The 11,089-nt window shown below is 35.1% G+C and overlaps 1 protein-coding gene across 1 annotated transcript; it reads right to left on the bottom strand.

Moving 5' to 3' along the window:
- Positions 1–1,476: 1,476 nt before the first annotated feature.
- LOC145805698 (uncharacterized) lies at positions 1,477–3,772 on the bottom strand. Its single transcript, XM_082900879.1, has 3 exons — positions 3,769–3,772; positions 2,350–3,149; positions 1,477–2,265 (listed from the first exon to the last, which is right to left on the bottom strand). Exons 1-3 carry the CDS (start codon positions 3,770–3,772, stop codon positions 1,762–1,764), a joined length of 1,308 nt encoding a protein of 435 aa, XP_082757005.1. The 3' UTR covers positions 1,477–1,761.
- Between the last annotated feature and the right edge of the window lie 7,317 nt (positions 3,773–11,089).

The raw sequence follows: 11,089 nt of genomic DNA, 5'->3' as shown, positions 1-11,089 counted from the left end.
CAAAGTAATTTTGAATGGGATAAAAAAGAGGCTGTAGGCAGCAAAAGGAAAGTGGGTAGACGAACTAACCAATGTACTCTGGGCATATCGGACTACGCCGAGAAGATCAACAGGGGAATCCCCCTTTGCCATGGCTTATGGCACAGAAGCAGTCATTCCACTGGAGGTCGGCATCCCTGGGATCAGAACCCAGGGGGTAGAGAATGGAACTAATGATGTACTCTTAGCCCGAGATCTAGATCTTCTAGAAGAACGAAGGGAGAAAGCTGCAATTCAGTTCGCAGCATACCAACAACAGCTTGCCAGAGCTTATAACAAGAAGGTTAATCCAAGAGAATTTTAGATTGGTGACCTCGTCCTAAGAAAAGTCGTCGGCAACAAGAAGGATCCCAGAGAGGGCAAACTTGGCCTAAATTGGGAAGGACCCTACAGAATCATCTCGGTGCTGGGCAATGGGGCATATCGACTTGAAGATAATGAGGGCAAAGAGTTGCCAAGACCTTGGAACACTTGTAACCTGAAATTTTTCTATCATTGAGATTTGACTTATTTTTTGCCGACGTCATAAATAAAATTTTAGCAAGATTCTCAACACTTGTGACTGATAAAGATTCATAATGTTGTTTCTGGAATGCATAAATAATGAGAACCCAAGTGGAACTCAGGTTCACATTAGAGGACAGAGAGAAGACAAAGATGTTTAACACTTGTTGAAATTTGCAGACAATTTACAAGTTGAAGTTAAACTGAAATCATTGTTTAACATTTGTTGAAATTTGTGGAGAATTTACAAGTTAAGTTAAACCGAAATCATTGTTTAACACTTGTTGAAATTTGTGAACAATTTACAAGTTGAAGTTAAACCGAAATCATTGTTTAACACTTGTTGAAATTTGTGGACAATTTACAAGTTAAGTTAAACCGAAATCATTGTTTAACACTTGTTGAAATTTGTGGACAATTTACAAGTTGAAGTTAAACAGAAATCATTGTTTAAACACTTGTTGAAATTTGTGGACAATTTACAAGTTGAAGTTAAACCGAGATCATTGTTTAACACTTGTTGAAATTCGTAACAATTTACAAGCCAAAGTTAAACCCAGATTATTGTTTAAACGCTTGTTGAAATTTGTAGCAATTTACAAGTTGAGTTAAACCAGTATGATGTTCAACACTTGTTAAAAGTTTACAAGCTAAGTTAAACCGAGAAGTTTGGCTATCCGTGGTGTGTCACCCCGAGAAAATTATACAAAGAAGGACGAGTATGTGAAAGACATGCAGAATATTCTAAGTATAGAATCACTTAAAAGCAATAAAGAAAAGACAAAGGTACAAGCACTCAGTGAAGGAAAGTTGTATTAGCATTCAACAAAGAGAGGGCACATCGGCCATACGGAGGGCTTACATTGTTTCAAAAACAAAGAAAAAGAAAGTACAAAAGAAAAGACATTGAAATTAAGATTCCTCAGCATCAACAACAGGCTGGGTTTGGACCTCGGAAGGCTATTGAGAAGCCATCTCGGCCACCTTTTCTGCCGCAAGCTCAGCATCAATTTCTTACAAGGTTTCATCAATACTCTTGTCGGCAAGGGAGACATTGGATAAAACTTTCTCAGGAGCAGCTTCTTTGCGAACCTCCTCATCCTCCTCATCTTGAGTCAAGTCTAGGACTTGCTCATTTTGAGGAGGAGACTTGGCCCCAGTTGCTTCCTTGGGTTTTCTCACCAGGGTCTTGTCTTCAGATTCAGATTTGTCATCGGATTAAGTTGGTGAAGGAGTTGGAGGGAACGGAAGAGGAATGGCGTCGGCTTTCCGAAGTGGCGAGTCCTCAGGGACCTCAAGCTTCTTTAGAAGAGACATCCAACCAAGGGTGAAACCCTTGTTGCATGCCTGCTTCACTTGAATTTCATAAGCCTCCGTGACATCAGCCATACCTTGAGCATATGCCTTCTCATCGGCATCTTTGATTTCAACCTCTTTGGTGGCCAAGGCTTCTTGAAGCTCTTTTTCGGCTTGGGCCATCTTCTCCTCAGCCTCTTTTCTTTGGGATTCAGAAACGTTTCTGATGGCTTCTGCAAATTCAGCCTTCTCTTCAGCGTTAGTTTGGGCTTTGATTGCAACCTCGGCTTGGTCCTCCAACTTTTTCATCTTTGATTGTAAACTCTTGTTGGTTTTTTGAAGAGTAGAGAACTTCTTCTTCATCTCGGCCAACTTCTCTCGATTTTCGAAAGATTGAACTGAGAGAGAATGGGCATGCTGGATGGCCTGAAATTGAATAAAACAGAAGTTATTAGAAAATTTCTAAGTATGAGAGTAAAGGAAAAAGGTGCCAGATGAAAAAACACTTACTTGAACAGAACGTTGAAGCATCAAAGTGTAGTTTTCGTACTCGCTCATTTCGGCGTTTCGATTAAGATCGTCGGGGAGGAGCAGAGCAGTACTGAGGGCTACGCCGATGTTGATGTCATCTGCACTATCGTTAGCCATGACTGGCTTATCTTCCAGAGTAATTTTTGGAGCCCAGGGGGCATCATTCTTTTTAGACCCCGAGGTGGTCGCAGAAGATGACCTCGGCTTTTCTGATTTTGGGGATTCTGATGGCTGGGCTTCAGAGCGCCTCTTCCCAGCAGAGGGTTGAGATTTGTCACTCTTAGCCAACTTGGAGATCGACAAAGTATCCACAGATTCAGTCTGAGTTACCTTAGCCTTTGGTTGAGCCTTCTTGATTCGCTTTGGCTTTGGAGGAGGCAGGGTTTGTGTTGGTTGTGCATCAACATCAGAAGGGATGCTAGCCAAGAGATCTTTTGCAATTGGTTTTGGGCGACCTATCTCGGCAGTAAAAACTGTTCGGCGGTGGCGTTGTGATATTGGAATCAAGTATGGAGCCAAGGTTGATGGCTGATCAGCTAGATCGGAAGTTGACCCTTGATCTGTCTGAGATGTGGACACAGTCTGTGGAGTTGTAGCAGAAGGTGGAGAAAGGCTTTTCTTCTTCCTCTTAGGGACGTTGGGCAGAGCTGACTTATAAGTTGGGATAAAGTTGAGAAGCAAAGGCGCCTTCCGTTTGTGAACCGGAAGGTTCAGTAGCTTCTTCAAATCCTTGCTGGGGAAGAAGGATTGGCGAAAGTTTTTTGGAGGCTGACGAAGAACTGCAAAGATAGAACAGCACAGACATTAGAACAGAATATTGAAAACTTTATGCAAGAAGATAAGAAAACTTATGAAGGGTGGCCCTTACCAGCTCCTTCCCCAAGAACTGTTCGGCTTAAGGGATAAAGATGGAGGTCATCGTTTGGCTGAAACTCCCAATTGCCCAAGACGATGAAGTAATCGTCTCCAGCGCCCTTGTTGGAGTCTGAGAGGTCGGCTACGATTTTATATTCAGTGGATCTCAGCTTGAGGTAAAAGACATAGTTTGTGTCTTTTCTAAGGCGACACATGGTATAATAGTACTAGAAATCGGCAAGCGTAATCTTGGCATTCTCTTGTTTGACTAAAGTTATGGTACCAGTAATAACTCGGTAAGAATTGATGGCGAGTTACATTGGGTTCAACTTATAGAAGTGAAGGATTTGATGAAAAAAAGGGTCAAGTGGAAACCGAAGTCCACACTCAATAAAAGCAACCACAGGGAAGGGCATGGAGTTGTCTGTAGGCATGATGGAGTCATTATCCCCAGCCAACCTCAAATTGACATCGGCTGGGATTTCAAACTCTTGCCTAAAAATTCTAGCTTTGAGGGGGTGTCTACCCGATGTTTCCACATACCCATAATATCGGAATAACTAAAGGTATTGGATTTCAAAAATAAGATGTTTCAAAAAGGATTATTGGGACCTCGGCAAAAAACCTAGGTTTGAGCTGGTGCAGAAATTTGTAAGGGATGTTTCAGTTTTGCCCTAAATTGTGGGTTCTACAGACAAATCCCAAACCTAAGTCTATGGAAACAAAGACTGAAGGCACGAATCTGGAAAAGACACAAAAAACAGAAAACAAGAACGGAGTTTCAGAATCAAGAACAGAGATGGTCTATCAAGAGCATAAAGAATACAAGAAGTATAGGGCCAAGAACAGTGGAAAAAATACAGGGAAGTGGTGAAACAGTGTGTGTGTTCAAGATATGGGCAAGGGCAAAATCGTGGAAAAAACACATTCAAATAAATGATTCACAAGATCGAATGTTTAAGCAAAGTAGTAATGGCAACAAGTTCAAGAAAAAATTAAGAAACTGAAATAAGAAGGAATAGTATATTACCAAAGGAAGAACGAAGCCGGTGTTAAATATTGCCGAGGTCAGACGATGATGGCAGACCGGAGAATCAGCACGAACCTAGTCGAAGAAAGCGAACGCCAGTGGCTGCAGAACTTTGGAAGCTTGAGCAATGGAGGATTTCGAAGGGTAAAGCAAGAAAGGGAAAGAAAGAGCTTCAGACACGAAAGAGTAAAGTGAAAAGACGGGGGAAAAGAAAGAGTTTTGATTAAACTTGAAACGGCAGCAAAAAGGAAATTAATTATTCTAGAAAAACGAATCCGTCAAGCGGCGCATACAGGCACAAAAACGATCTACAAGCACGTCCGGAGTACGATCTAGTAAGAAGAAGACGTGTGGCTGAAATAGCTGAGTTATTTGTGCACGACTGCTCACAAACAAGGAAGAGCACTTAGAATTCTTGATCTTTAAGAAAACATGTCGGCCTACGATGATGATCTCGGATTAACCCGATGAATTAGCATGAGGTACTGATATAGGTTCCATCACCTCAGAATGCCGAGGTAATAGAACCTAGAGGGCAGTTGTGGGGATATATTTTATGAGTCCCAACACGTGGCAAAGGTGGCGCTGACGTGTCAGCCGAGGTGCCACGTGTCCAGGACATGACGCCGAGGTGATCTCGACAAGGCCGATGTTATCTCCGAAGATATCGGAATCTGAGATAAGCGGATAAGGCATAAGAGTCCTAGAAAGAGGAGGGACTATAGCATAGATAAGGATAACACTCTTGGGGAGTTTATCTTTATCTCTTGGAGAGTCCAGGATAATCACTAAGCAAGAGTCCATTGAAGCTAGGCTCCTATTGGGACTAGGATTGAGTTTTCTATAAAAGAGAGGCACCCCCATGGGTCTAAGGTACGCAATTTATATTCTGTCTAGTGAGATTAGCACTATTGATTATCTTTGAGAGATATACTGACTTGATCATCGGAGTGCCCCTTGGTGGACGAACCACCGCCGGAGTCTTCTCTTTCTGTTACAAGTTAGCCAAGTGTCATCTATTCTGCTAGTGTTCTCCAGCTGAATACTGAGTTGGGCAGTGTGATCGGAAAATCACTCACACAATAACTAGAGAAAAAAAAATTGCGTAATTAAATGTTACATATGGTATGTAAATTAGTATTATAGATTTCTCTGTTATATATAGGCATTCTCAATGCACTCTCAATCATACGTATTTTTAAAATTAATGTTGACCTCATTTAGAATTGACAAATGCTTATATATCATCAGATAGGTCAGTAAAAATTTATAAATCATGATATTGACAATTTTAAGAAAAACTGGTTGGAAAAGGAAAATGTTGTCATTTGCTGGTAGAGTAACTCTCATAAAATTTGTTTTGGCCTCGTTGCTTACTTACTACATATCTCTATTTAGATTACCTAAGTGTGTTGCTAAAGAGATTGACAGGCTACAAGCAGCATTCTTGTGAGGGAATTCTGAGTCTAAAAGGAAAGTACATCTGGTTATATAGAGAGAGATAACAATGAACAAGAAGCAAGGGGGAGTTGAGATTAGAGATGTCAGGTTAGCAAATCATTGTATGCTGATGAAATGGTTGTGGAGATTTGCTTTGGAGGATGATGCATTGTGGAAGCAAGTTATTTGCAACAAGTAAGGATCAAAATGAGGGAGATGACTGCCATCAATTGAAGTATCTGTCAAAGTTTCCAATCCAAGGTTGCACAGTTTGTATGTTGAGAATGTGGAAATTAAGATTGGAAATGGTAACAGGGTCCTGTTCTGGATTGACAATTGGAGAGGGATTCATGTCTTAAGTTGAAGTTCCCTATATTGCATCAACTATGCATAGAAAATGATATCTCATTGAATGGCCAGCTGTCAAGACTCAAGACTCAGAAGCCATGCCGGGTGGAGTTTCAATTTCAGAAGGCCCTTACATGCTTGGGAAGAGGATGAACTCGAAAGACTCCATATTTTGTTAGGTGAACAGCCACGAGAATATGTATTTTTTTAATTACATATAAAGTTCTATACAAACTCAAATCTATTTTAAATTATATTAATTTTACTTAATTTTATATGGACGCTCTATACCCAATATCAATTTGAATTATACTATTTTTTTTCTTTTTTGATTTAGATGTTATTATGTGATTCTTTCTTGATTATGAATTTCTTTTATATAGTTGATATGTTAATTTGATAAAGAGTGTTTATTTTACAATCTTATAATTTAATATATATATATATATATCATATAAAATTATTATATGATAATTCAACTACAACATATTTATATTTAATTTTTTTAATAAATTTTATATAATTTCTATTTCTACATTTTTTTATTTTTCAAATGAATAAAAGAGAAAATTAAATAGTTAGAATTACTTTTAATTATATGTTTTTAATTCTTCTTCTAATTTAACTATTATTTTTAATATCTAAATGAATATTTATTTTATTATTTTATAATTTAATATATATCATACAAAATTATTATATAATAATTAAACTTTTATAATACAATAGAACTAAAATTATCACAATACACAAATAATTTAACTAAAATTCATATATATAAGTATTGGAGTAATAATTTTATATAATGATAGCGCTAATATTATTAAAATAAATAATTAAAAGCATAATTTAATTTTAATTTTATGTACTTTGGATAATTTGTACTTAATATACATTTGAATTCCATTAGCAGAATTTAGTTATTCACTAGTTTTATGATAATATTTAGTAGGAATTAAACCTTCTTGAATACAATTACGGTTTGCGCATATATCAATTAAGGCTATGACTTCTATTTTATAATCATTGATAATTAATTTAACTTTTGAATGCCATTTTTTTATATTAATTCTGTTAATGATATTTTATTCTTTTATAACACACATTGTATCATCAAATATTTTTTGAAAAAAAATGCATTGCACGGGTCAACAGTTAGTTTTCTTCTGTAGTTATAACGTGCATATGGTACAAATCCTTGAAAAATAAATTGACAAATGTCAAATAATAAATAGTGTGCAGTATTATATTAAATAATAACAATTTACGAAAATTATTGTGTATATTTAAGGCACCTATTGATATTTCTTGATTAATTTTTATATAAAAATTTAGAATTTATAGTATTTCTGATAATGCACAATCATGAGCTCTACCTAAAAATATATGCAAAAATAATTTGGCTTGAATAAAATATTTACTGTTATTATGTTGTGTCACATGATTAATCACTGATAACCAAGTAATAATTTTTATATTATAGAATTTTCTGTTGTCTTTATTTATTTTTTTCATAAAAAAAATTAAGGATTTGATTTCAGGTTGAGAATACATATTTTTTTTTTATACCTTTGAAAAAAATTGCTTTTATGAGCCTTCTACATAGGATTACACATACAGTGACAAAAATTTTTATCAATCATTAGCAAATTTATTTGTATTTAGGTTTCGATTGTTAAAATTTTCTACACATGTAGTATTAAGACCCAAAATTAAATTTTCATTTTAAAAATAATTTTTCGTACATTGCATAGGTCACCTACTAATTTTATATAGGGTAGTTATTCATCCCCTAAAAATATAGCTCTAAAGATAACTCTATACACTTGACAATGAAAAAAACAAAAAAAAAGACCAAAACATTACATCCCCACCACCCCTACATTAAAACTCTTACTTAGAACTCTAAAATATTTTTGTTTTATATATAATATAGATGGATAGATAAATACCTGTTGCCCCAATAATGAGGGAACCTCCACGAACTCCAGGGAAATCTCCAGCACCTCCAACATAATTATCCATATCTGATGAAATATCAAATAGTAACATATAGCAACTATACAATCTCTAACATGAAATAATGTATTAAGGATATTTGCTAAACAATATAAATGTTAAACCATACACCTTTTAGATAATAACAGAATATATTAAAATTTTAAAATTTATTTTGTTACATGGATCTTTAGGGGTTTTTTTTTTTTTTTTTTTGGATGGGGAAACTATATGTACGGGAAAGAAATAAACCTTCTTGTATAATCTTGTTGATCAAGTCTGCGCTCCTCCGTACGACGTCGCTTTATTCCCTGAAAACACAAACGTGAGCTAGCCGGCGGGTGTGTGCCGAATACCTCTCCAATGCCTAAGTCAGCAAAATAGACAAATAGACAAAAGCTCCGTGTATTCGAGAATCAAAGTTGTGTTACCTCTCCATAGGTGATGTTATGAGCTTTTATAGGTTCCGCGTGGCACAATCCTAATAGGATTCTTACTCCTCCATATAGAGTCCTCCTAGGAATCACATTCCTGAAAGATAATGCTTATCCTTCAACACCCCCTCCCTGCTTAAACCAAGCGAGATGGTTTTACCATGGTCGGGTCCCAATATAACCGAGATAACATGGCCTTGCTAAAGCCGCAGAATAGACCGAGCTCCACCTAGCTCGGTTCTTCCTTTCACTGCGTGTACCTTGGTTTCTTCTGTACAAACCATACTAATCCATAGTGTGCATAGGCCGTGCTAACGAATGGTTAGGTCTGACCGAGCTAACTGCATTATGCCATGACCGGGCTAACTCAGAGTGTGGTGACCGGGCTATCCGCAAATCTCTCCAGGACCGGGATAACAATAAGGCTTTCTAAGACCGGGCTAACTCCAAGACTCTCTTGGACCGGGCTAACGCCAAGGCCCTTTTACTCCGCCCTTCTTACTGTGGCCCACAACGGCCCATTACCCAGCTCGGCCCAATTTATATATAAATTACCCTCTCACTATACAAATTGGGTAGTCATAAATACTACCCACTATGCTAGGCATCCTACTTAGGTACAACTATACATAAGATATTTATATATTTGATATTCTTAAAATCATCATTTGAAATACAAAACAACCAAGAGCAAAGTAATATATATCGTTTATATTATATATGGTAAAGATTAGAGTATACACCTTCTTAAAACGTGCATACCATATGCAACTTATAATTACAGGAAAAAAACATAACATAACTTCATACATTCTAAGTTATAACGGAAAAAAAAAAAATTCATAGCCAAACAATATACGAAGTATAACCAAATATCTCAAAATAATGTCATGACTAAATAAATAAATAAATAATTGTATAATTAAGGGTAAATAGGATATATAAATGTGTATTATAGAATTCTCCATTAAATATAGACATTCACAACACACTCTCAATCTTACGTGTTTTTAAAATAAATATTGACCTCATTTAAAATTTATTTGTATTTAGTTTTCAATTGCTAAAATTTTCTACACATGAAGTATTAAGACTAAAAATTAAATTTTCATTTTAAAAATAATTTTTCGTACATCGCACAGGTCACCACTAATTTTATATAGGGTAGTTATTCATCCCTCTAAAAATAGAGTTCTAAAGAGAGCTCCATACACTTAGCAATGAAAAAAAAAAAAAAAAAACAAACAAAACATCACATCCCTACTATCGCTACAACTCCATTAGAATTCTTAATTTAGAACTCTAAAATATTTTTGTTTTATATATAATATAGATAGATAGATAAATACCTGTTGCCCCAATAATGGGGGAACCTCCACCAACTCCAAGGGAATCTTCTGCACCTCCAACATGATTATCCATATCTGATGAAATACCAAATAGTAGCATATAGTGACTATACAATTTCTAACATGAAATAATGTATTCAGGATATTTGCTAAACAATATAAATGTAAAACCATGCACCTTTTAGATAATAACAGAATATATTAAAATTTTAAAATTTATTTTGTTACAGGGATCTTTAAGGGTTTTTTTATTTTTTATAATTTCTCCTTTGTTTTTTATGGATGGGGAAACTATACAAATTGGGTAGACTACTTAGGTACAACTGTACACAAGATATGTATATATTTGATATTCTTAAAATCATTTGAAATACCAAACAACCAAGCAAAATCTCGTTTATATTATATATGGGAAATACTATAAAAACAAATTTCATAACCAAACATTATATGAAGTATAACCAAATATTTCAAAATAATGTCATGACTAAATAAATAAAAAAATTGTATAATTAAGGGAGGATATGATATATAGATGTGTATTATAGAATTCTCCATTATATATAGACATTCTCAGCACACTCTCAATCTTACGTGTTTTGAAAATTAATATTGACCTCATTTAAAATTTATTTGTATTTAGTTTTCAATTGCTAAAATTTTCTACACATGAAGTATTAAGACTCAAAATTAAATTTTCAATTTAAAAATAATTTTTCTTACATCGCACAGGTCACCACTAATTTTATATAGGGTAGTTATTCATTCCTCGAAAAATAGAGCTCTAAAGAGAGCTTAATACACTTAGCAATGAAAAAAAAAAAAACAAAACCGAAAATTCACATCCCTACTATGCCTACAACTCCATTAGAATTCTTAATTTATAACTCTAAAATATTTTTGTTTTATATAAAATATAGATAGATAGATAAATACCGGTTGCCCCAATAATGGGGGAACCTCCACCAAATCCAGGGGAATCTCCTCCACCTCCAACATGATTATCCATATCTGATGAAATATCAAATAGTAGCATATAGTAACTATACAACTTCTAACATGAAATAACGTATTAAGGATATTTGCTAAACAATATAAATGTTAAACCATGCACCTTTTAGATAATAACAGAATATGATAAAATTTTAAATTTTATTTTGTTACAGGGATCTTTAAGGGTTATTTTTTATTTTTTATAATTTCTCCTTTGTTTTTATGGATGGGGAAACTATACAAATTGGGTAGACTACTTACGTGCAACTATA

Source organism: Camellia sinensis, chromosome 13 (genome assembly GCF_055761805.1).
Source record: "Camellia sinensis isolate YWXY chromosome 13, ASM5576180v1, whole genome shotgun sequence".
NCBI classification, from domain to species: domain Eukaryota; kingdom Viridiplantae; phylum Streptophyta; class Magnoliopsida; order Ericales; family Theaceae; genus Camellia; species Camellia sinensis.
The sequence above is the reverse complement of the archived record's forward strand: the minus strand, read 5'-3'. Positions and strand labels throughout refer to the sequence as shown.